General features: G+C 31.0%; 2 protein-coding genes, 1 long non-coding RNA gene and 1 pseudogene across 3 annotated transcripts; all 4 read right to left on the minus strand.

Annotated features, from left to right (window-relative positions):
* Positions 1 to 503: 503 nt before the first annotated feature.
* LOC128280803 (uncharacterized) lies at positions 504 to 1,238 on the minus strand. The gene is made up of 2 exons (XR_008270966.1): positions 1,178 to 1,238; positions 504 to 755 (listed from the first exon to the last, which is right to left on the minus strand). It is a non-coding gene; the product is annotated as an uncharacterized LOC128280803 (long non-coding RNA).
* A 2,789-nt stretch (positions 1,239 to 4,027) lies between these two features.
* On the minus strand, positions 4,028 to 4,883 carry LOC108454729 (late embryogenesis abundant protein D-113). Its single transcript, XM_017753280.2, has 2 exons — positions 4,748 to 4,883; positions 4,028 to 4,650 (listed from the first exon to the last, which is right to left on the minus strand). Exons 1-2 carry the CDS (start codon positions 4,820 to 4,822, stop codon positions 4,228 to 4,230), a joined length of 498 nt encoding a protein of 165 aa, XP_017608769.1. The 5' UTR covers positions 4,823 to 4,883; the 3' UTR covers positions 4,028 to 4,227.
* Positions 4,884 to 18,264: 13,381 nt separating this feature from the next.
* Positions 18,265 to 24,200, minus strand: LOC108454224 (probable plastid-lipid-associated protein 13, chloroplastic). Its single transcript, XM_017752609.2, has 7 exons — positions 23,814 to 24,200; positions 23,283 to 23,404; positions 23,121 to 23,204; positions 22,940 to 23,036; positions 21,352 to 21,568; positions 19,798 to 19,850; positions 18,265 to 18,611 (listed from the first exon to the last, which is right to left on the minus strand). The coding sequence occupies exons 1-7, from the start codon at positions 24,057 to 24,059 to the stop codon at positions 18,516 to 18,518; spliced, it is 915 nt and encodes a 304-aa protein (XP_017608098.1). The 5' UTR covers positions 24,060 to 24,200; the 3' UTR covers positions 18,265 to 18,515.
* A 212-nt stretch (positions 24,201 to 24,412) lies between these two features.
* LOC128280472 (protein BRASSINAZOLE-RESISTANT 2-like) lies at positions 24,413 to 25,396 on the minus strand (annotated as a pseudogene).
* Between the last annotated feature and the right edge of the window lie 1,502 nt (positions 25,397 to 26,898).

A 26,898-nucleotide genomic window follows, 5' to 3' on the forward strand; every position in this document is an offset into this window, starting at 1 on the left:
TCTGTTGGAAGCTATTGTTCATTTAAGGGTAAGTTATCGAACAACAATTAGGAGCTGTTGTGGTTATTAGAGCCGAATACCCTATTGTTTTGGTTAAAATTTTAGGAAACAAAGGTCATTTCGTTTTAATCGATTCTCGTTTTGTTTGCTAATTCATTAAGTAAATGTCAGTTTTCGGTGCTGGAATCCTCGCAATTGTGTTTGCATCGAAAAACGACCAGATGTGTAACTAAAAACTTGAAAAATAACAAACGACGCGAAGCCAAAATGTAACACCCTAGACACAGCCTAGACGTTATGACCGAATCCGGGAGTGTTACGATATAGGATTTTGAAATTGACAATACTTCAATAAAATCATGTTTAGTAATTTGATAAATCGTCCAAGTATTATAACATATTTGATTATACATATGCATTATTGAAACTGATTTAAGTTGTTCTTTAAAATTAACCATTTATTTGCAACGAAAGTTTAGAAATCATTTTAAACAAAATCAAGCTTGTTTTTTCAAAAACCATTTGTTAAAAGCATTTGTTTGCATAATGTTTTTGTCAACGTTGCGGAAAAGAATGCAAAATGAAATTCAAATCCAAAAATTAAAACTATACAGTCCAGAGAGTCCCTAAAAATACAAACTCTTAAGAAAACTAGATTTTAAAATAAAACTATTATTACTAAACAAAAACAGATCTCAGTCTAGTGTTCACCTCTAATCCTCTATCGCATCGACCCGCCTAAGTTTGTGGGTTACCTGAACAGAATAGACAAACAGATGTGAGTTTTCATAAACTCAATGTGTAACCCGACAGAAATAGTCATGCAACATACAAAGAATTTTATATATAGTCAAATATAGATTCAGACCTAAGTCTATGACAGATACAAATAGCAGAATCCATAAGCAGAACAGATATACAGAATCCTACCCCCATCCTCTACACATCATCTCTGGCCATCCCATTACACAATGTAAGGTTAAAAACACCCACCCATCCCTACACACCATATAGTGTCAATACGACACATAACAAAATAATATGCAGTCAAGCTACCAGAATATAGGCGAAAGATCACCATACGTATCACTTCCTCTACATATACTAATCACACCCTAAACACAAATATAGAATACAGATACAAAATTAACATGCTTTATACAGATAACATACATACCTAAACAGTACGGTCAGACATACATATCAATTTCCTAATCAGATCAAACTGTCAGAATATCATATCACATGAAAAAGGGCTGGTTTAGCCCTTATTAACCTTACAGTAGGCCCACAGTCGATCGAAACGACCCATGTGACCCTAGAGAGAATTTTAAAATTTTGGGCCCACATGCCCGAATGGGCCACACGCCTAGATTGGCCTTGTCTGTGTGGCCCACACGGCATGGCCCAAAACCCACACGTCCAATCTGGCTTAGCCCGTATGACCCACACGGCCACACTCACACCATTACACAATCAAGTCTTGTGCATGACCACACCTTCGTCAATCACACAACTATATCCAACACACGGCCGGGCATATGTGCCCGTGTGACGTCTATAGCTTCATTTTCGACTTTCATCAAAGCTCAATTTTTCGTGTTAGGAGTACACATCTGGTTCAATTTTGATGTGAAAACACTCCCGAGACCATTAGAACCTAAAATTGACATGACAGACTCCCAAAATTAGTTTTAATTCTCAATTAAATCGAACCAACAAAACCGATAATGGTTCGATTCAAGTGTTCATCACTTACCTACTATCCTGAACAATTCTGACTTCGATTTTGCGAGAGGAGAATCTCGTTCTTCACAATTCATTGCTGCCAAAACCCAAAAATCAAACTATGAACAGTAACATCAACAAAGATTATCACAAACCATTGCCATCGAAACGAGCAAGAATTCATCCCATTTGCTTACCTAAACACACGGAGAAACTAAGGATTCGTATCACAACGATTTGAAACAAAAGATTGACAAGATAAGAAAAAAAAAGAAAGAAAAAACTTCTGATGAGAAAGGAATATAGAAAAGAATGTTAGAGAGAAATGAGAGGAGAGAGAAAACTATTTTTTTTAAAAACCCCTCAAAAAAATCAAATAAATCCCAACTCCCCACTAACAACTCAATCTCAACTACCCACTCACTCAAACTTTCAATCCCATCCAAACTCTCTCTCAGCTAACCGAAACAAAAATATCACCTACGCTTACACCAGGATTCAAACACCAAACCTCCAACAACTCTTACCACACAAACCAACAAGCTCATTCTGATATAAGTTTACAAACAATGTTACAAAAAGCCTACCTAGCAGAGATGAGGCTAGGATTAAAAATAACAGAATTTGCTAAAAGCAATGACTTGAACCCAATACCTCTCAAACACACCCCAAACACTTAACCACTGATACAAATACCTATGTATATCAAGATTTCACAAAAACAAACTTAGATTATTTAGGGCATTACACAAAAAGTAAATTGTTAACGCAACACGACTGTATGTGCCATACAAGCTGGGCCAGTTAGGCCATGTGCGCCACACGGGCTAGGCTGATTAGGTCATATGTGCTACATAAATATATGGACCCATTTTTTGTAAAATTTCGTTAAGATTGTATTTGAAGTACGATTTGAAATAAATCAATTCAATTAACTTAAAATTTAAATTCGTGAAGTAGTGTTATTCCATAGAATTCAAACTCCTCAATAAATGACCCTGACAACACCAAAGCCAAATTTTCATCTTTGAAGATCTCATCCATATTCATCGACCTATGCTATCAAAGATCTTTACTGCCATTATCGTATTTGGCACTGTCGACCTCGCCCACATGAATGATGTTGGACCTCTTTTCAACTATAATCTTTCAATATACCCAAGAAAATCTTTTCTGATATAGAAGACTAGTTTAAACCGCAACCTCAGAGCATAGTTCGAATAATCTTTGACTTTAATACGACTCGTTGTGCAAATATGGTAAAAGAGTAATTTATTGTACTCGAAATTCTCAAGAAAGATTAGAAGGGTCACAGGTAATCCCGTTTAAAATCCAACTTCCTGGATAAAATTTACCTCTAACGATATACTAATACAAATATACCCACAAAATATTAAAAAAATAAAAAAAATAAAATTTTGACGAGATTAGACAAATTGTGCATACACCCTCGTACACTACAAATATATTTCACTGGGAATACAAAAAGAGAAAATTCACAATAATTAAAAGAATGAAGAGGCCACATTTATTTACAATAATACAAACACTCCACAAAATTAGATTTTTATATATGGTACCAACAGGTATTTGGATTTGACGGTAATAAATAATTATAAAGGTGCAACAACCGTTACAATTCCTCACTAAATTGATTCTATTTAAAGTCCCAATTAGAAAAATAAGAATTGGAGTAATTCATAAGTAACTACACCGAATTTAATTTTTAAAAATATTTTATATACGTTATAGAACTAACACAATTATAAAAAGAATTATAACATTATATTATAAGATTATTTTGTAAAGTTCCTAAAAAATTTTTATTTACATATTACAAAAGTATTCTAATATATTAATTTTAGGAATATAACTTATTTACATTTTCATATTCATAAAAAATTTATAGTGCTTTTAATATCAACATAAAAATGACAAAAAAATATTATCTATAATAAAAATTCGAACAATTTACAAAATCTTTTTTATTTATTTATAGAAGTTAACTTAATTTATATATTATAAAAATATAACTTAAAATGTTTTTTCTTCGTTATAATTGTGAAATTATATGTAAAAGAATCAAATATTGAACTAGTAATTCTCATTTCAATTTAATTTTATAGTTTTAATATTTTTTATATTTCCAAATTTAAAATTTACTATGATACAAATATCATTATTGATATTAAAATTTGTAACGCAACAAAGTATAAGGTATTAGTCACGAGATATGTGTCTCGTGCTTTTTCTCCACAAGATGTCTTGAATATAAAAAGGTTTTTAACTGATGATCACATTTCTTTATTTTTCTCTAATTATTCCCAACTTTTATTGATTTATAGAACTGCCCTTGCTAACCCTATAACATTACAACAGGACCAAACTTCTTTTTATATGGTACAACAGTACGATCTTGAAAAAGAAAAAAGTAGAAGCAAACAAACAACAAACACAGACTCAAGGCAGTAGCAGAGCACAAAAACTCGCTCCTTTCATTTAATAGGATCGATAATAAGGATCATCCTGGGTACCTCCGCGGGTGTTCCTTCTAGTCCCAGCATTGTTAGACGCCGCATTTGGGAAGTCTTGGTTCCCCGTTGTACCGTAAGCACCCTCTGTATCTCCGCCAAACCCCATACTGCTGAGGTCATCTTGCCTGCCTGTATCATACCCACTACCTGCGGTGGGGTACCCACGGTTGTCATGTCCACCGGTACCGCCATAGCCACCAGTGTCGCCTATGTTGTACCCAGCTGTGGTGTAGCCAGTGCCACCAATACCACCACCACCAGCATGGCCAGCCGTGGCGTTATGATGGCGGGCCTCTTGTTTCCTCAGCTCTGCATCTTCTTGTCTCTCTTCTTTCCTTTCCCTCGCCATCTCTTTCTCATTAGGGTCTCTTGTCTTCATTTGGTCCACCTAAACACATCATCCATTTCAATAAATTCTCAAAATACATATCAACAAATATAATGCCTTTAGAAAAAGTAGTTGAAAGGGTAACAAAGATATTAACCTTTTCCTGCATGGAGGCCTTGGCCTTCTCCATGCCGGCCTTAGCAGAGGCAGCAGCATCCTTCATTGACTGCATCTTCAATATTTAGTGAAAGGGTTTTCAGGGTATATTTGCTTGCTGATGAAGTTGATGCTCGAACTCCAAAATTCTTGCCATTAAATAGGACCCAAATGATAGTTGCTCAGCTGCCACGTATACAAGTAAATCTGACACGTGTGCTCCTTGGATCATTGAATTGCTTACACGTTTCAGCCATATGGCAAACATGTAAGGCTTAGGATGTTTGTTTAAGTATTTTAATCAATTAGACAGGTAAATCCAAGACAAGATAAGATAAGGTGGCGACACGAAGCCGGTAGCTGCTGTCGGCTATGGATTGTTCACCGCATCCACGCAGAGCCTTGACATTAAGAAATACGTTTTACTATTTTTAGAATAAATATCACTTAACTTTCGGGTTAATTAGATAAAAAAATTAATTTAAAAGTTAATTATGAATTTAGATTTTTTTTTTGTCATTTAAGAAAATAGGTGCATTTGGGAGAAAGAAACATAAAATACGTGTAGGAAACGTTTTTTGTTTCTAAAAAATAAAAAAAAAATAATTTTTTGTGTTGAGTGTTGAAAATTTGAGGAGAAAGATTTATTTGTGTTTGTGTTTGAGGTAGGCATTATGATAATTTTAAGGTATGTTTGAGTTCACGGTGATGCAATGACGCTCAAAGACTCACACATTTCATGCTACCGTGTGCAGATGAAACCATCACCTTAGAAGCTCATCACATTTCAACTCAGGCTCCTAGTTCATGGTGGCTACACAGTCACAAGTTGAAGTATAGCTAGGGCTCTCAGTTGACGGTGGTTAAATGATCACAAGTTGAAGTATAACTCAGGCCTAAGTTGGCGGTAGTTATGTGGTGATGGGTTCAAATTGCATGATATCAAAAGAGGATACTTTATAAATCTCATACATAAGTTTGAGACCATCATAGGGAAAACCAAAAGGGTTTTTCAGTATAATCAACTTATTATTTTTCTTCATCTCCACCAAAGGTAGTATCTTTAACCTCATTGTCCATAACCTGTGACAGTGTTGGGTGCAAGAAGACTTTCAGGGGGAGGAATGATTGTGACGGTGGAGAAAAAGCTGAAACTCGAGTTGGAGCAGCAACGATTGTAATTCTTAATGAGTTCCTTAATCACAGCAATCACTGCCGCCTCGACTCCTGTTTCAAACAATGATGTCTACTTTGATGGAGATGGAGAAAAATAATAAATTGATTATACTGGAAAGCCCTATTTTTCCCCGATGATTATAATCTCAAACTTATGTATGAGGTTTATAAAACATTCTCTTCCGATGGCATGAAACTTGAACCCGTGACCACATAACCATTGTCAACTGGAGCCCGAGTTATACTTGAATCTGTGATCGCATAACCACCGTCAATTGAGAGCCTGAGTTGCAATGCAACATCTTCTAAGGTAGTGGTTATATACCCACACGACAAATGAAATATGTAGGTCTCCAAGCGTCATTGCATCACCGTAAACTCAAACATACCTTAAAACTATCACAATGTCTCCTTCAAATACAAACAGAGTTTTCTTTCCAAATCTCCAGCACCCAGCACACACACACAAAAAAAAAAAAAAATTGGCAGGAAGAAAACGCTTATTAATTGCAGCATGCATTTCTTTATCTTTCTCCAAAATTAGTCTATATCTCTAAATTTGAGAAAAAATGATCTAAATCCTTAATTAATTTTAAAATAGTCTTTCTATAATATACAAATACATATATATTAGATATATGTGTATAGATATAAATCTTTTAGCATTTAGAATATATTAAAACTTGACAATATATATGGTTCCATTTAGAAGTGTTTATGGGTCTAGTTTAGATATGAACTTAACACATTTTATATTTATCTAACTTTGGTCTGATTTAAAATATGAGCTTAAAATTTTACCAAACTTAAGCTCAACTCATATTTTAAATTAATTTAATTTTTTTGAATATTTTTATTTAAACCTTCCTAAAATTTAAATGAATCTTTGATGGACTTTTGAGCTTAAATAAGTAGCTCAACCCAATACAAATCTAGCTCCACCGCCAACTAAGGCAAAATCTTGACTAGTTAAATGAAATAATTCTATATTTAGTTCCTCTAATAAATATTATTAATTTAATTTAATTTATTTACCAATTTAAATATTCATAAAATTAATAATTCAATTTAAATTTTTTAACACTAAGATTTTGAATAATGCATTTTTAGTTTTATAATTTCATATCGACTCCATAACATAAAGATGATGACTTCGCCTTTCATTTCATAATAGCAAGAGGATATTTAATGGAACTAAATTAAATTAAACAAAAATATTAAAATCAATATTTTATATTACACCAAATTAAATAAAACATATTACGATACGATGCATAAAATTTGAATGTTTTTATGTATATATACATCCATCGTAATAAAATATACATAAATAGATGATGTTTCTTAAAAGACAAAGTAATTAATTTCCTTGAAGTTGATATGAGTATCAATTTGGATAAATTTCATTAAAATTTTTAAGGAAAAAAGGTTTTGATCTATGTCCTTAATCTTGATATTACAATGAAAATGATCAGAAATAGCCCAAAATAGAAAATATACAAATAAGAGAGGGGAGAGGCAACTCTCTTGAAGCTTGATGATCATTTTTTTTTTTTTAATCGCCAAAGCTTTTGGTCAACTTGCTGCAGTTGGAAACCCAATGATTGATATTTTTTATTAATTTTAATTTTTTTTTAAATGATTGATATTGATTTTTAATCATGTACTCAAAGTACCAAAAGTTTTTAATTTTGAGAGCATTTCTACTGTTTTCTATTATTATATTTTTATCAACTTTGAATTTATTGTTGAGTATTATCTATTTTGAAATTGTTGAAATATCATTCATCAGATAGTTAACCGGTCTCTGAACAATCGAAAGTATTGTTTTGATGTTGGAGTTTGTTTTCAATATTCTCAAAGAGATGTGAACTGTTCATAGAAAAATATCTTGTTTGGTGAAGATACGACACACTGGAAAGAAATGTTAATATTGTGCATACTATTAATTATGTAACATGTGATAGAGAGATTTGAACCACTTAAAAACAATATACTTGCAAATATTATAAAATCAATGAATAATTCCTACAACTAAATAAATATGTAATAAACAAAATCAATAAATTTTACAGATAATATCTGGCATAATAAATTTAAATTAAAACCTACAGATAATTGTTATATATTGGGTGCATTAAACTAAAACATCATTAGCATTTCCTATACATAAAAAACTGCATATCTCGATAAATGCAAACCAAATGATAAGAAAATCTTAATTGATATCCAGAGAGATGAATTAAAAGAATATTCTATAAAATATAAATACGATTTTTTAAATAAAATTTTAATGAGTGTTTATAAATATTTTATTAATCTAAATAAGCTAATCCAGTTTTGGTGGGGGACCATTCAAGGTTTTCTTCATTACCTTGTTGAATCTCTTCCATTTTATCAGACTTTCCACTTTTCTTTTCTTTTTTTTTTTTAGAGGTTACAAGTTCAAAAAAATTTCCCAATCTCTCCCTATATAAATACAATCCCTCTCAAGTCTAAACAAATACACCTACTGTGCCCCCCATCTATTCTTTCAAGCATGGAGAATTTGATGATGAAGAAACAAACCAGAATGTCTCGTTCAACACCACTATCCATTCACAAAGATTCACAAATAATATCAAAAGGCAAAGCCCAAGATACGCATAATTCACTTATTTGCCCCACAGATCATTAAGACCGATGTGGCAAACTTCAGACAACTGGTGCAGACACTCACTGGGAAACCACCTCAAGAAAAGGGTTCCAAAGATGAGAAAATGGAGCTGAGAACTGGGTTGCTTGCAGGCTTGGAAACAATAGAAAGGGTGAAGGAAGAAGATGAAGGTATGTGGGGTAATACTGGGGAGAATTCAGGTGGTTTCTTGACTGGTTTTGGAGATTTGGATGGATTTATTCAAGAGTACCTGAATTTCCTTTGGACCCTTGTCATCTCATGCATGGATTTCATGAACCTCAACTTGCATAGATTGATTCTTTACTTTGTGTGTGCCAAGGGAAGGGGAAGGGATTGTCTAAGCCCGCAATACTATTTTATTTTTCACTGCTGGCTAGTTAACACAAATGAATGTCTGGGTCATTAATGAAGATTATTATTATTATTTTTAAGATAGAGTTTTAACTGAATTTTTATGAATCTTTTTGTGTCTCTCTAAGCTAATTATATTTGTGTAAATACAAGAGATTAAACTTAATTTCTGAGATAATTTCTTATTTTTGCAATGAAATTTCTTCTTATATTTTTCTTTATGCCAATTTTGGATGTAATACAACCAATCTTCTCTTCATTTTAATTTAATTAATTAAAGAGATATATAGTTTGCTTCTGTTCATATGGAATGTGCAATCGCATTTTGTCTTAACCCATTACTTTGGGAATAAAATAGAAGTTCGGCTGACAACGTGCAAAACCAGACCTGTTGTATGTTTTATTTATTTATTTTTTCTATTAATTGATAAATGTCTTACTTGCTTTGCAAGTGTTTAATTTAATATATCATTTTATCCTTCAATGTCTCCTCACATTAATATTGTGATTAGTGTAATATAATATTTTTATTCCATTAATTGAATATAATTAAAATATATTAATTTATTTAATAATTTAAATATTTTAATATATTCAATAAACAATATAATTATAGTTGATGTAATTAATACAAAGTAATATTATGTAAAATATAGTACTAATAAAAAATCTTAATAATTATTAAAACTTTTGCAAAAATTATAAAAATAATAATAATATATCTTCACTATTCAATTTTTTTCTTTAACAATCAATAAACGGATCATAATCATTTTCAGATAATATATTAGTAATATAGATTATATTATAAAAATCATTATCGTTAAATTTTTATTATATGTATAATTATAATTTTCTACTTAATAACAGAACTAATACAATTTTGATGATAGCTTCGAAAGGAAAGATAATTACTAAAATCCTTAATAAATCATTTACTAGTTGAACTCCACAATTTTTAAATTGCTAATATAAGTTATGTATCTTGATATTTAAAGATAAAATTACTATTTTAAGATTAATTTTATAAAAGTTAATTGTTAATGTTTTAGGTTTGATTTTTATGATTTTATGAATAAAATAATTTAGTGTTAATTATGAATTTTTTATTTTTATATTTAAATTTTCTTTTGGGGAATGAAACTTTATTATAAAAATTTTATTATAGATGCATCCAAACTCCTATGAAGGCGTTTCAAAAATTGGGTACTACTTTTGTTATTAACATCTATTTTAACTAAACTGTTAACTTTTTTATTGAAATATCTAGAAATGTGCTAAATCGATCATTGAGTCAAATATTTGATTTACTTATAGTATCATGACTATAATTTCTTTTTCAATTTACTGGGTTCATTTAATAAAATTTAATTATTAATTTTATTAATTAATTACGATTTTTATTAAATAAATTCTAAAACTTAAATTGAATTTTACACGTTAATAGTGTTACTTTTGAGTACCAAAATATATAATATTTACTAAATTTAAATATCATATTAGACTAAAAATTAAAAGTAACATATTAAAAGGTGTCAATATTAAGTATCATGTATTAACCCTTACTAAAAACATGAAATGATTAAAGGTGATAAGCAACCAATCTGGAGTTTATATTTTAAAACCATAGCATAAGCAATTACTTTGCTTTTCTCAAAATTTTAAAAAATATGTTAAAATATTTATTCCGTCTCTTTCAATTTTGATATTTATTAAATTAGTCTGCTTAAAAAATAGAGCAATTTAATTTCTATAAATGTCGAAAGTGAGCAAATGAAAACAATTAATACGTCGATCATTTTTTTTCAATTTATCTTACTTTTGATTAGTATAATAGTAATTTTAGCGTTTAATATTTACATATTCTATCGGTTTGACCCTAATTCTAAAAGAATTCAATAAATTTAACTCTCAATATTTACACATTCAACCAATTTGATCCTAATTATAAAAAAAATCTAAAAGAAAATGTATAAAAATTATTCAAAATGAATATATATATATATATATATATATATATAAATTAAAATTAGAGATATATATTAAAATTTTAAAAATTCTCAAAATTAAAAAATGCAAAAATGACGTGCAATGGTTATATTCTCAAATTGAGGTCCTACACGCTGCCTACACAACCAATCTCCTCCACACATCAACACACGCCACCATGCGCTAGTAAATCCTATACCAACGTTAACTATTGATTCAATGGATTCAACAACTTTGACCCGATATACTTCGGTTCAATCTATATATTTTGACTACGGTTTGACATGATTCGGTCCATCTTAACCCGATTCAACCCAATTCAATCCACCTTAACCTGGTTCAAACAAGATCCATCATCTTTAACTTGATTTACCTTATTTGGACTATTTTAACCCAATTAAAATCAATATGATCCCAGGATCATTTGATTCCATATGGTTAGCTTCGTCTGACTGTATGAGTAAACTTGATTTAACTTTATCAATCGGCCAAGTTTGACTTTAATTTTATGAGTTAATTTCATGGGCTTTATGGTTTCGGGTTTCCTTAAAAAGTGTTGGATTACTCTAATAAAATCTATTGGTTCATGCATCATTGGGTTGGACTTTAACAATTCATCAAATAATGTGTGATTTTGTAGGTTTTTAAATATATGAAAATTAACTAAAAGCTCAAAAATTAACTTGCTTTCTTGAAAACATGAATTTTAGAAATTTTATGGATGTGATAATTAAATTTGTTATTCCTCCAGCCATCCAATTCCGAAAAAGACTCATAATAATAAAAATTCATCAAATATCACAAAATTTATCATAAAATTATCCTAAAATTAATAATATGCATAAATAAATTAAAAACCTCAAATCAATTTTAAATAGTTAATTATTTTTTAATTTTAATATTAAAATTGCATAATCAACAATTCATAGAAAATCAAATATACTAAGCAAAAATTTAACCATGCTCTAATACCACGTGTAAGATACTAAAATTAACTTGATAGATCTACATACATAATAAACAAAAATAATAGTTGAAAATTAAACATTAATATTTTCAACAATTGTTCTTAAGATCAAGTCATATGTGAAAACGATAAACAATAAATAATATAACCTCCAACCACAATGCCTAATAGTCATAGAATTCGTATGCTTAAAAAATCTTTAAATAAATTACCATTAGAGAATAGATGAAATTAGTTGGAAAATTGTGTCTATTAGAGACCTCTAGAAAGTTCTCAACTCTATGCTTAAAGAATCTTCCAATTAATCACAATTCAAGTATAATTTTAGAGATAATGAAAGACTTAAGAAAAATGAAAATTTACCATCAAACTCAACTCTCTTATTTAAATTTTCATGTAACTAATATGGTCATTATCTAAATTAAAACAATCACTTAATAGTAGTTACCTAAAACACATAAAACTATTTAATTTATTATAAAATTAAGGACCACTAAAATATATAAAGTATTTATTTAATAATAAATATATATTATTTAAATATTTAATTGAATTGATGTTACAAATTAATTGAACACTAACTCAAATAAAATTTCTTACATTTGTATTACTTTATCAATAATTATTATTTAAAAAATTATTGCTCAAATACTTTTTATATATTAATGTATGGATCATATGGTAAAATTTTTTAAACTTTAAATACTGGTATGAGAATGCACCAAATAATTTATTAAAATGACCCAACATGGAAGGCAAAGGTTAGCATTGGTGCACCCTATATTTAAATCAACAATTTTGATAAATTATATAATCAAATACCAATATTGATTTATATCCCTTCATCTCATTGCATATTAATTACACCACCAACCCCAATTTCTTGTTTTAATAAGAAAATTCTCATTTCATCCTTTTCCTTTCTTCAATCCATTTTCAAACAAATAACAATTTCAGTATTTAGCAATTAAAAGGACCAAAACGTAAATAGATATTACTTTAATTCGATTTTTTTTATCTTAAAATCAATTTGGACCAAGAATAAGTTATAGAGAAATTCCGAATAATTATAATTAGAATCAAGCATTACAAAATACAACAAACTGATCATTGAAATATATATACTCAGTGGCGGAGCCAAGGTGGGCTGGCACTGGCCCCGGTCCCTCCTAAATTGGAATAATTTTCATTTAGGTTCTTTATAATTTATAAAATTTTAAATTAGTAATGATGAAACTACACTTTTGCCTCTCAAAAATAATAAAAATTTAACTTATTCTTTAAAAAATTATAAAAATATAAATTATTAGAATGGTGAAATTGTATTTTTACTATCATAAAAATATAAAATTTAATTCTGCCCCCTAAAAATAGTTTTCTGCATCCGCCATTGTATATCTTGTACTTAAACGCTGATTGAATTAGTGTTATGAATCTAATAGAAATGAATCAATTTAAAGTTATTAAAAAATCATACTTTATTTTTATAAAAAGAATTTATATTATTAATAAGAATACTTTATTTTTAAATAAAACCATAATAAAACCAATATAATGAGATATGAATATAAAACACTATAAGTTTGAGATTCATTTCAACTAAAAATTTATTTAATTTCCATATAAAAATATTGTAATGGTTCATAATCTAATTGTTTTCAAGCCACTTGTTTTGGATGTTATTAGAAAATGAAAATCCCAGTTTGCCATTTGCCACAGAGTTGTAGATTAGATAAGATGAAATTAAACCCTATAACATATGTTGTCCATTTCCCACGCAATTCGCAGTCCAATCCACTTCCAAACATTTTTAAATATCATTTTCATTTAAACTCTCCACCCAACGGCTTGCGTTAAACCCTACCTACATCTCGATTGATTTTATTTTATTTTTTATTTAAAATAATAAATTATTAAAAATATTTGGTACGGAGTAAAATTTTCAAGTAGAATATTTTAAAATAAATTAATATATATATATATATATGTCAATTGTTAAAATCATTTATAAAATAAAAATACACTATTAATATATCAAATGCTCACCGCTTATTTAAATAATCATATGTATTTTTAACACAAAACAAAATTTTATTCTTGATTTGTCCTTAAACTTTATTTTAGACTTGAGATTAATTTTTATTATCATTTAATTATAAAATTAAATTTATGAGTTTTTTTATAAGTTAAAGATTAATAACTTATTAAAGTATAATTAAGATGTTAATGATTTTTTAAGAAATTACAAGTAAATCAAAATTACAGTCACAAAAAATGTATAATGATAAATTTAACTTTTAATATTTATCTTTTCATCAATTTGGCTTTTATTTTTATTTTAGTTAAATTTGACTTTTAACCTTTAAAAGAGTCAAATTGCTTTTCTTTAATAGAAATATTGACAAATTTTCTTTTTAATGATATTGACACAGTATCCCGCGTGATAGCCCATGTGCATTTCAAGTTGATATGGCATTATTTGCCTTATATACCATGTAGCAAAAAATTTAAAAATATGAAAGTTCAAAAAATTAAAAAAAGCCTGGAAAAATTATAAAATTTTCTTAAAATGCAGTAAAATTAGAATGAAATTGCGGGTTGCCATGTTAAAAAATTAATATTTTTGTTAGTATTTCTATTGAAAAATGAAATCGGCTATTTTTCAAAAGATTGATGGTCAAATTTGACTCTTTCTGAAAAGTTGTGGCAAAAAAAAAAAAGGGGGCCAAATTGACAAAAAAATGTACACATTAAGGGTTAAATTTAGCATTATGCCAAAAAATACTTCTAAATAACTATAATTATATTTAACCATTGTAAAGCACTAGGAGACTAAAATTGGGATATATTCACACCTAGACAAAGCACGCACATAAAATTTAAACCAAAATACAATATAAACTGAGAATTCACATATGATTTATACAAGATAAGTCTCAAATTTAGAATCTCAAAATTTTCTAGACCTCAACCTTACTATTAAACTTAATGACTAATTTAAAGGTAGAAGACGTATGATTTATTATTTATATAAAATTGTTGAAGATAGAATAGGGAAGGAGGAGGAAGATGACGGCTCACATGGTAGAGGTGTGTTAAGTCACTTGAGACAAAAGTTGAACAGGATAAGACATAATAATAATAATAGGTTCAAGAGAAGGATTCTTAAAGCCAAGGAAAGATATTTTATAGACGAGATTGGTTGCCTTCTTACCCTCAAGCCTCAACACGTGTCCATGCTAATCTTGTCATGGTTAACTCTTTAGGGAACATGACAGATTTCTAGCGAGGTGATGGGGTTGATGGATTTGGTGATCTAGTTACAATTGGTTAGTTGTAGGCTTAATGAAGTTCTATGTGTGCTTCATGCGTTGAGGAAGCTCAATAACTATATTTAAGAAGGTAAACTAGAGGTGTTCCATGTATCGACCATGCACCTGTTGGCATGGATCAAACCTAGCAGTTCATGTGGTGGGAAGGAGTTGTGTGTTGCACACACATCATGTAATGGTGAGGACCTTGATTTTAGCGGCAAGGTGTGTCATTTGAATATTCGTTAGTTAATGAGATACTTACATATCTATTGTTAATAGGACATATGGACCAGCGAATCATATTTGCAGGGACACATTTGCATTTGGTTTGTTCTAAAAAAATGTCATTTTTTGCATTGTGGGAGTCTCTGCTTTTTGGTTTCATTTGGTAAGTTTTTTTTGTTGTCTGTTTTGTGTTTTAAGTAAAGTTAGTAACAATTTGTGTAGGAATAGTTAGAGGGGAAGAGGTGAGGATATTAAAACGGAAAAAGGTAAGGAGAAGTGATAAGTGCATAACTTTCTACTTATTTGTGAATTTTCTCGCATTGAATTATATTATTTATATTTTATTTATTATTGATTTAGGTAATAATTAAAAAATAGAATTTAAAGTTTATTTTGACAAGTTTTTACGGTTTGAACTTTTAATAGTATTTTGGTTATAATTTAAGATACAAACCTTTGTTTTGAGACCATAATGTATCTATTCATAAGGAACTAAAAGATTTATCTAAAGTTATTTTATGGATGAAGCCAAAAAAAAAAAAACAGAAAGATGTTCCAAAATGGTCTGGAAGTTTGACATGAAAATAATCGAAAAACCTAAAAAAAAAAAAATCTTTGTTTTATTTAATTAAGGGCGCTTTTTGTATTTTCTCTATTCTATTATTTTTGCCATATAAATAGACATGATTAGGTTAAGATTAGAGAGGTTTAGACCTAGTCATTCTTAGTTTTATTTTGTTTTATTTATTTTATAGGTTTTTAAATCCTCTTTTCTAGTTGAAATAATATTTGAAGCTTGATTCTACAAGTTTGTGAGATGAAATTGCTTTTAATCTTCCTTTTCTCTTTAGTGTTTGTCTTTTGGTTTAATTACAATTATTTAGGTTTGTTAAATATTCAACCGATATTTGATAGTTTAGAATGATTGTTTTGCCAATTAGATAATTAGTCAATCAACTGATTTTGAATATTAGCGGTGATTACATGATTATTTGTGTAATGTGGACATGCAATTTAACTTAAATAAACTCTGATTGTGCATTTGTTGTTTGAATTGGGTCTATTTCGTTTTTAAGGCTACTGATAAATTAAATTCCTAATCAATCGTTATAAGGTTGTTTATTAGTAAGAAAAGTAATTAATGACAATTGTCTTGATTATCAAGAAGGTAAGAAGAAATTAACTTACTTGGCGGTCATCGATAACTATAGCCAATTTATTAAAGAATATTGAAATTTATCTTTGAATCAATAATCAAACAAAGAATTTACTTTGACTAGAGTTTTTCCTCATTGATTTTCTTATATTTTATTTTAGTATTTCATTTTACTTTTACTTTTAGTTTTTAATTCTAAAACCCTTATTTATTTTTATTTTACTTGTTTGTTAAAGAAACAAATTTATAATTAATCTCTATGGACATGACCCTACTTGCCATTTTCTACTAATTCTTCTTTTTTAAGTAGGTTTTATTTTTGGCAACTTCGACGCTCGTACAAATTTTGGCGTCGTTGTCAAGGACCGCTGTTAATAACTTTATTTCTTTCTTTTCTTTTTTTTAAAAAAACTATTTCCTTGCAACATCCTTTTAACTTCCGATCATGGTTGTATATTCACGATACTTCAAATTTAGTTAGGAGTATCCAAGTAGAGCGAATGACGGAAATTCATCTTCTCTTGAAAATCGTCTTGATAGACTAATTACAATTGTTGAACAGATGACATTAGGATTTCCCAACATGTAAAAGTGTGTGGCATATGCACTAATTATATCTACCCAATCAATTCATGCCCTATACTTCTTGAAGATACAAATGAACGTGTCGATACAATTGGAGGGTTTCCCAATTGGCCACAATGGAGATATAATCCCTATGCTAATACTTATAATCATGGATGAATAGATTATCCTGATTTTGGCTATGAACCAAGTCCGCATGCTTCTCCACAACCATCTTCTTCTAAGCCAAGTAAATCTCTTGAAGATTTAGTTGAGTCTCTCGCTAATACAATTCAATGTTCACAGGCAAACATGGAGAACCGTTTTCAGAACATAGAAAATCAAATCAATCAACTCGCGATTTTAGTGAGTAGATTAGAATCTCAAGAAGTTGAACAAGAGGTGCCCGCTCTCGGATAATTAACTAACCAGCCTAATAACGAAGAATTGAAGTCATTCGTGATAGAACCTCCTTCCCAAAAAAGTTTCGTTGAACCCAAAAAGGATGAGGAAATTCTTAAGACTTTCGATAAAGTCAATAGAAAATAAAAGATGAAGCTACGAGGAAAGAGTTAAGAATGAAATAATAGTGCAAGATGATAGCTATTTTGTTGAGCTTATAGACATTCATGTAGTCTGTGTACTACAATCAATTGACTAAATTTATTTAAACCAACTTGCTTAACCCGTATTTACTGATTAACCATGAGGGGTGATGTGGTAGATGTTCACATCATCCCTTTACAATGTGATCTAGGGTTTCTATCCTTGCTCATGAAAATAGATCACATTTCATGGCTAATCATTTACCTATTTGAAGAACACCCACAACAAGCGAATTAGTTATTACATTCGACAATAAATACCCTAATTATGACAAAAGAATACCTAATTGATCAAACTGTATATGATAAATTTATTAGATTAAACTTTGGACAATTTTAAAATCTCAATCTCATTTAAGCACAAGTTTTTAGATTAAATTTTATTTTGGTTTAAATCTTATAATATACATATTTCATGTAAATTTATTTTGATTTAACATTGCTACATTGGTAATTTTCTAAGTTTTTATTTAAGCAACTTAAAAAATGTCGTATTTACCATTTTAAAAGATTTGATCATTATGTAAAAAACCCTAAAAGATTGACTGACCTCAACTTGTAGATCCAACAAAGACCCCCGCCCAGACCCATGAAAGGGCTCAATTACAACATTATCAAACACAACGTAAACATCATTCAAGAATTTGATACACTATTTTACTATAATTTACATTTATGATCATGGAATCTTTTTGAACAAAATTATTTGGAGGGGGAAAACAAACAAACACAATCGTCGAACTCCTTAGCTCTCATATTCGGGGTTAGTTTCCGCCATACCAGATGAAGATGCCTCCAACCTCGTAAGAACTTCAGGTATTCCCGCAGTGTCCCTTATTATCTGGCATCATGAGAAACAACAACAATCATTGCTTTTGCTATGCCTATCGAAAAATTGACTAACATATAAATACAAATTCGCATTTTTATCGAAACTAAATCATTAATCAGCCAAAATTTACATAAATATATCATATTTTCAACCCTCTCCATAACATCCTTATTTGTCAGTCAAAATTTTAGATGTTACAGAGACGTGGCTGAGGGTGGCTTTTATAGAGAGTGCTGCCTGTACCCTAAAAGATGATTCTGACACATTGTCAAATTTATCACATACTATAGATATTAACAGCAGAGGCATCATTGTCAGTGCTGTAAATATACAGCAGACTCTTTGTATGTTATCTTCATTTTTCTTGAATTAGACATGTTCAAAAGCCCAGCACATTCAAACATTGGTAGGGGAATGGACCCTCAAAGAGTATGGGAAAACTTGGAACATAATTGAACATATCCGTGTCAACCACGTATTTGTATCCTATACACTATAGTCCAAGTAACAAAGGCATCTACCCCACAAAACTGAACTGAAAATTTGAAGGTTGTTTCAGCAAAGTTAGCATTCTCAATCTACCATCTTAAGCTCCCGTGACAAGAATGGGAAAGTTTAGCAAGCTGATGGCAAGTTATGGCATTGTAATTTATCAGCATACCTATCACAATGTCTAACAAAAGTCCTTTTGCTAAGGCATTAAAAAGAACAATGGCTACATGTAATATCAAGTGGAAAAATACAGCTCATATGAACTTGACTGAAGGAGCACAGGATCAGTTCGAAGGTGAATGAAGATCATCAAGAAGAAAGTCATAATAACATGTGGCAACCAAAAAAATATCAAAATACAGAAGATTAATCACATATAGGTAATATATAGTTGGGATATGATACACTAGGGTTGCGATAAGAACCCATTTTCTTTTCAAATAGCTGAACTCTACTTGATTCATTAGCTCCTCAAAATAAAAGATATCAATGGTATAATTTCCTTTTTCTCAAGGCATTAAATGACCATTTCAAACCTTTGGTTTTTGCATCAATTGCTAATTACATCCATGTGGTTAACTCATTATTTCATATGTTATTGCCAACTTTAACAATGAAGTATATAGAAAATGATCCGAAGGCCAAAAAGTGTAAAGATAATCATAAAATCAAAAGAAACAGAGGAAAAAGTACATAAACTTACAAGGATCTCTTCATCCAAATAAGATATCATGAACAGTCTCTGGAATGTCCCACCTGGAAACACAAAGAAACTTCTGCTCAGATTCATGAAATGGTTGAATATCAAACAGAAAAGCTATATAATTTACCCATAACCATGTAAAATTTTACCCTTGACACATTAATCATCCAGTGCATGACAGGTGTTAAAATTGCTGCCGAAGTCATTAAGTGATGACAGAATTGGAACAGCATCCGTTTACGGAACTGATTCTCTGCCATCATTTTGGGATATGATTTCATTCCGAATGCATTGGCACTACTCTTTGCTCATAAGTAACTATTTTATATATTTGAAGTAAGTTCACCTATTCTAAGTATACATTAAAGCAGGAGATTGTGCTACCCGGAGTGGATGGATAAGTTCACCACATCCTTAATTTGACTTTGCAAATTGCAGAATTTGGAAACTAGCGTCCCTCAAGGAAAGAAACATTCAAACAATCACCTCATTATATTTGTATGGCATTACTTTTACAACAGACACCTGGAAGAAACATGTTGCAAAAGTGGAAAGAAAACAGAATAGAAACAAGCTAGATATGGAGATCCAGAAAAACAATACGTTCATAATCTCTAACTTTGTTGTGGCTGCCCACCTTTCAGTTTTCCCAAACAACTGTTGGGCTACAAGAACTTATTCCACTTAAACAATGGATGGACTTGCCTCCTACCTACACCAACCAACCAAATGTTCAACTTCTTGACTGGGCAACATCCAAAGGGTTCCAAGAAGAGGGATGGTAACTGCCTAATATCTACAGGAATTCAGAAAAAAAAAGGAGATAAGGGAGACGGTAACCATCACAATTAGCTGGTAATGTTTTTCCTCACATGGTATGAATTAACCAAGTAAATTCATTATTTCTTTTGATAATCCACAACAAAACCATACAAGCTTGTATTTCTTTTTGATTGTCAGCATTATCTGGCCTTCTTATGCTGCAGCAGAAACAGAGCCAAAACCATCTCCTTCAATAACCTTTGCTAGAAGTGTATTGGTAATACTGAGATGTAGTTCAGTATTTTAAATTCTCGTGTTCTTCAGTCTCAAAAGAAAATTTACTATTTCATATAGCAACCTCTATAAAGATATCCCAATGATCAAACTGCTTTCTTTGCCAAAAAAATGCATCATAACTATTATAACTCTGGTAAGCACCTTCAAAGGCTAATGACCATGCTTTAAGCATAAGAAATGGTAAAAGAGAAGGGATATTTCAGAACTTTTCAGATAAATCAGAGCATGCCTATGGTACTATAACTGAGAATGTCATCTCATAGGTGAAAAAAGGGGCACTAATGTCTAGTATCCATGAAGATCAGCTATGGGCTTCGATATGTGTTCAGAAGAACATACTCGAGCATACTGTTTCTCATAATGTAACCCTAGATTAGATTTGAACTATGTTTTAGTGTTCATTTCAGCATGGTCTTGTGCGATAATGTACATTAACAGTGAATTCCTATCAGCCATATCATCTTAGGAGAAAATTGGAAAACATTGAATGCTTACTCAGAGGAACTCGTAGTCCATTGGCCACTGCATCCCTAATAGGAACTGGAAGTTGCTGGGCAGTAGTAAGAGCCTGACTATATGCACCTTTCAACTGCTCTGGTATTGTTTCTTCAACAATAGTTGGTGATTCAAATATCCCCTCAACATATTCTTCTTTCATCCTTAATGGTCCCTCCACAGACACCTTGGTGGAAAGAATAAATTTGCTTTCTATCTGCATTGCACCAGAGATAACCTTAGATCAGTTCAAATTTTTGTAATGATGAGAGCACTTCCTGGCACTCAAATAAAATACAATGAAAAAATGGCTGTTTAATTAACTCGATGTAGAAGAAAGTTGTTTAATCAAAGCATAATTCTGGTCTAAATTCATACAGCAAGTTTAAAAACAGAAAACTCAAATGGTAAACGAGTAAAAACACTTGTTCCACACAATTTGAGAATTGCAAAGTTGCAGGTAATACAAGCCAGTGACAATACATATGAGAAACTAGCAGAGGGAATAGTTCCACTGGGAAGTCAGTGCAAAGGCTTGCAGTACGTACATGGATGGTCCAAGCTTATACCCTGCTTTTTTCACTCTTTGGAACATTATCTACAAATACGAATGGAGCAACCTTAACTCCACCAAGATTGAGTTGATCACAGTAAAAAAGAAACAGAGGCAACGATTCTAAAATTATCACCAGTTATTTAACTTTGATGGCAACAGAAATAAAAGAGAAACTTAATGTGGAATCTCTTGTACACAGCATCATTTCAATATTCACATAATGTTACCTAATTCATATAAATAAAAGGCCACCCCACCTTTCTAAACAGAAACATTTCAACCATAAGTAATGAAGTTGAGTGACAACAGCTTTTGACAGTGAGCAAGATCAAGCAAAATTTGTTAATACAAGTACTTCTAAATGGGAGGAAATTAGTCTGGTCTCAAATTACTTAATCTTATTCCCCAAATAATGACATCAGTGAAGGTTTAAGATGTACATCCATCCAGTTAAGAATAGAGGCAAAACATAATCTTTACCAACTTCCATAACAGTCAAGAAAAATACATTAATTATTCTTGTTTAGCTTAATACTAAGATATATCAAGAACAAGAAGCACATGGTAGATGTTGCATAGAAAAAATAGTAACTGAGACCACATAGTGATGTGGTTTGCTAAACATTTTTTTACTAGAATAGATTTAAATCAATTTGATTTAATTCACATCTGACCTATGCATAAAGCAGTAATAATATGTTGTGCTATGTAACTAGACACAAGGGTAAGTATTGAATACAGTTATGTATCCAACATGGACACACTCTTCGGTTATAAGATTTTCCGAAAATTTGGAGGATCATCTCATGTCCAAATATGTGTCGGATAGAAGTGTCAAGCATAGGTACCTTAAGAAAAATGAAGAGTCCAAGTAACACAGGTGCTAGCATGATTAAATAAAGGAAGATGACAGCTGAAGATCACTATAAAGTTCAAGGTGAGCAGTTCATATAGAAGACCATCTTGATACTTTATGACAAGTGACATTTATTTGTATAGGAGAGCATACAAAGTTGGTGGGGAAATATTTACCGAGTTAAGCAATTTTAAATGTGCAGCAACCTTTGCATATCCATCCTTAAGAAGCAAATTCATTTTTGACATTCTTGCCAAGGTAGAAGGAAATCTCCTGCAAAGTACAACGAAACACCAAGAAGATCAGCTGGCAGTCATCAGAAAGAAAGGAGATCATCAGCTTTCAGAAGATACTCACTCAAATACGACTCTAGCAGCAAAAAGCCCTGGGCTTCCAGATCCAAACCACTCAAAGTTCCATAGACCCTCCAGAAAGGGAGACCTGGAAAGCTATATAAACAAATAAAAGTCTTATGGAAAAGATGAACATGCAAATTTCGTTTTTTGACAAAGCACCTACGTTGTCGGCCTTGTTGTTGGATTGAGCCTCTCAAGACCAGTTATCCTCTCATTCACATCAATTCGTTGCATATCTGTTGTCTTTCCCGTGACTAATGCCTCGAAACCCCCAGCATCCTTAAACTGGAATAGTATTTAACAAAGTTAAGATGAAGGGCCAAACTTTAAGATGCATAATAAGAAAATACAGGTATATATTAGATAGAACCCTCAGAATTAATGATTGATACCTGAAATTTTATCTCACTCTAAATTTACCTTTTTATAGGTCCTGAAAAAAAAAGAAAAGAAAAAAAAAAAGAGGCAATTTGTAGACAGAATCTAAGCACCTAAGCTGACTGCTTTGACTTGTAATTGAGGCAATTAGCCAATTACTTGTATTTTCTTTTTCTAGGAATCAAGATTTGGCCTTAACTGGAAACCAACACAAAATTCTCGAATGAACCACTTCTTCTTTGGGCAATTTGTATAACTACAAAACTTATTAACAATTAAACTAGAGACAAGAAAATGTTAGTAAGGAGAAACTCACAGCAAGCAGAAGAGATTCCTTAGCAGAAAGTCGTTCCATATCTTTAGCATAAGTAGCCGGAGCTCCTCCCTGCACTGCTTGCTGAACCATTGCTCTACAGGACGTTCTACGACAGCTTATCCGGTCACCGGAGCTCCTCTGGTTACAGTCCGGCAGTCTAACGAAAGAAGCTCCCACCAAAGACGACGAAGAGAAGCTCGAACGCACAACCGAAATTGCAGGAAACGATCCCTGTAAAGAAGCCATTGGTGGAATGAAAATGTTTATTTGAGTTTTTTCTTCCGTTTTTGATTTGTTTATTGTGAGGAGCGAAGAGGGTCAATTTTGTGAAGCAGATTTTTATTTTGGCGTCTCTTATGACAGCTGCTTTTGGAATAATATAAATTTGGGTTTGTTGTGTAGGCTATATTTTAATTATTTATATTTGACACGTTAGATTTTAATTATTTATATTATTATAATATAATATTTTAGTTATTAAATTATTAACGTCTAAAGGTAAGCTAACAAGTTATACTAAATTATTATTTTAAACAAAAATTTAAGTTAAATTAGACAATTGATCTTTATATATTTTTTATTTTGAGTAATTTAATTTTTTTTCTTTATCTTTTTTAACTTTTCTTTTCTTTATTTCCATCCTTTTCTGCTTCTTACCTAAAATTTTTTGGAGATTGGAAAAGAAAGTGGTGGTGTCACGATGGCACTATTAGAGATTTTGAGAGCAGGAAGAGATGAAGGAATGGCGCTTCGAAGGAAAGGAAGGAGACTGGACAGATTATTTGCATCAGCCCTAGTGGGAAGGGGGGAGGAAGAGGAGGAAGGACTAACTTGACATGAAAGAATTGGACTTGAACATGCAGAAGATAAGGGACTAAGATTTTGGGAAGAATATGGGGTAATTTTAGCTTAATTGCCTGCTATATCAATAGGAGGTGGCTTATATCCCAGAATAACAAAACCAATTAAAAACAAAATATAATCAACAAATCAATGCTCAAGAGGATTATATAGGAAAAATAGCAGTTGATCAATAAAACTTGTTCACGGTCCAGTTAATAAAGCTTCAGTTCCAACAGTTATCGTCTTTAAGTAAGAACTATTGTTTTCATGTATGACTTTCTATTGATTTTTCCAATATTCCAAGCAAACAAACATAAGTCAAATCAAACTGAAATAAAGCATATCAAGTAAAAAAAACTAGAAAGCATAACCAAATTAGAATTACTATGGGAATTAGATCTAACTAAATTACAACCAAAACAAAATGAGCATAGAAGGGAAAGAGTTACATATTGTTTGAACAGATCGACTATTTTGTGAGTAGTGAAAAGAAGAAGAGAAGGGTAAATTAGGTACATTTCGATAAGTGGTGCCATCATCTTCAACAACCCAACCTGCCTTGGCACAAAGAGCTTTGAGGACCTCATTGTTATTATAGTGCTTGGGCAGATTATAATTTCCTTGAGCTCTCGGCCCATTATATATCTTAGCAACGGTAGCTCTTCTCCCCTTCTCCCTCCTCCTGTTGTTCTCTCTCCCTCCCTCTACGATGGCTTCCTCTTTGATTTTGGTGTCAACATCAATGTCGCCCATTCATCTTACCAGTGTCGACTTACTCCAGAAGCAGCAGAAGAGAATGGAAAAAAAAAAAAAGAAAAGGAAAAAAGAACATAAAAAAAAAAATTTAAATTGCTCAAAATAAAAAAAAATATATATAGGGACAAGTTGTATAATTTAGCCTAAAATTTTTGTTTGAAATGATGATTTAATATGACTTGTCAACTTACTATTACACCGTTAATGACAATTAATGGCTCAGTGACTAAAATGTTACAACATAATAACGCAAATGACTAAAACGTAACATTTCAAATGAAATTGACTAAAATGTAACTTGAAGTAAATAAAAGTGACTATTTGGATAGTTTTCCTAAAAATTTAACTATTTAGAATTAGAATTTAGGTTAAACTAGATATTTAATCATTTATATGTGATAAAATTACTTTTCATTATTAAACTTTAAAAGTTTGCTACTTTTTGAATTGTTAGAAGGGTGAAAAATAGAAAGTTACAAAATATAATTTTTCTTTCCATAATGTTTGGTAGGGAAGATGAAAAAAATAGAAGAAAATTACCTAACTTCAAAATATTCTTAAAAAATAAAACTTCAAAATGTTGGAAAAGATTGAACATGACAAATCTAAAAAATGCTGCTTATTAGAAGAATTTTCCTAAAAAATCTGAATAGTTTTTAAAAATTGCTTCTTGTTAGAAACCTTTTTCAAAAATAATTTATGATGTGATGTCTGAATTTTATTCGTGATTCTCGGGCCCGAGAATTTTGAGTTTCGGGTTAGGATTCAAAGGGGTTGAAAATGCGAGAGAAGAAAACACCTCATTTAGGGTGCGCTTCAGTGTTCCTACTGCCATCTCAATTGAAAACGCCTTCTACAGGAGGCATTTTCAACCCTAACCATAACAGAGAATCCCGTGAAAAAATTTCGAAACATGGGAATCCCGAGATAAATTTCAAACATCCCATCTTGGGAATCCCGGACGGTCATGGGTTCCCACATAAATTTTTTTAATTTTTCCCCCGGTTGCCTATATAAAGGGAGGTTTTGCTCCTCCTTACTCCATCAGCTCTCTCGCTCATCGTCCTTTAAAATAAATATTTTTTAAATTATTTTTTGGTTGAATGTTGAAATTTTGGGAGGGAAAAATTTATTTGTGTTTGTGTTTGAGGGAGACATTGTGATAGTTTTAAGATAAGTTTGAGTTCACAATGACAGGGTTGTGCTAGAAGACCCACACATTTCATCTATTGTGTGGGGATAGAACCATCACTGTAGAAGATGTCGCATTGCAACTCAGGCTCCCAGATCATGGTGGCTATACGATCACGGGTTGAAGTATAACTGAGGCTTCTAATTGACGGTGGTTATACGGTCACAGGTTCAAGTTAAATGTCATTGGAAAAGGATGCTTTATAAACCCCATACATACGTTTGAGATTATAATTGTAAGGGAAGATAAAGTGAGTTTCCAGTATAATCAACTTGTTCCTTTTCTCCATCTCCA

The sequence above is a fragment of the Gossypium arboreum genome, chromosome 9 (genome assembly GCF_025698485.1).
Source record: "Gossypium arboreum isolate Shixiya-1 chromosome 9, ASM2569848v2, whole genome shotgun sequence".
Classification (NCBI taxonomy): Eukaryota; Viridiplantae; Streptophyta; class Magnoliopsida; order Malvales; family Malvaceae; genus Gossypium; species Gossypium arboreum.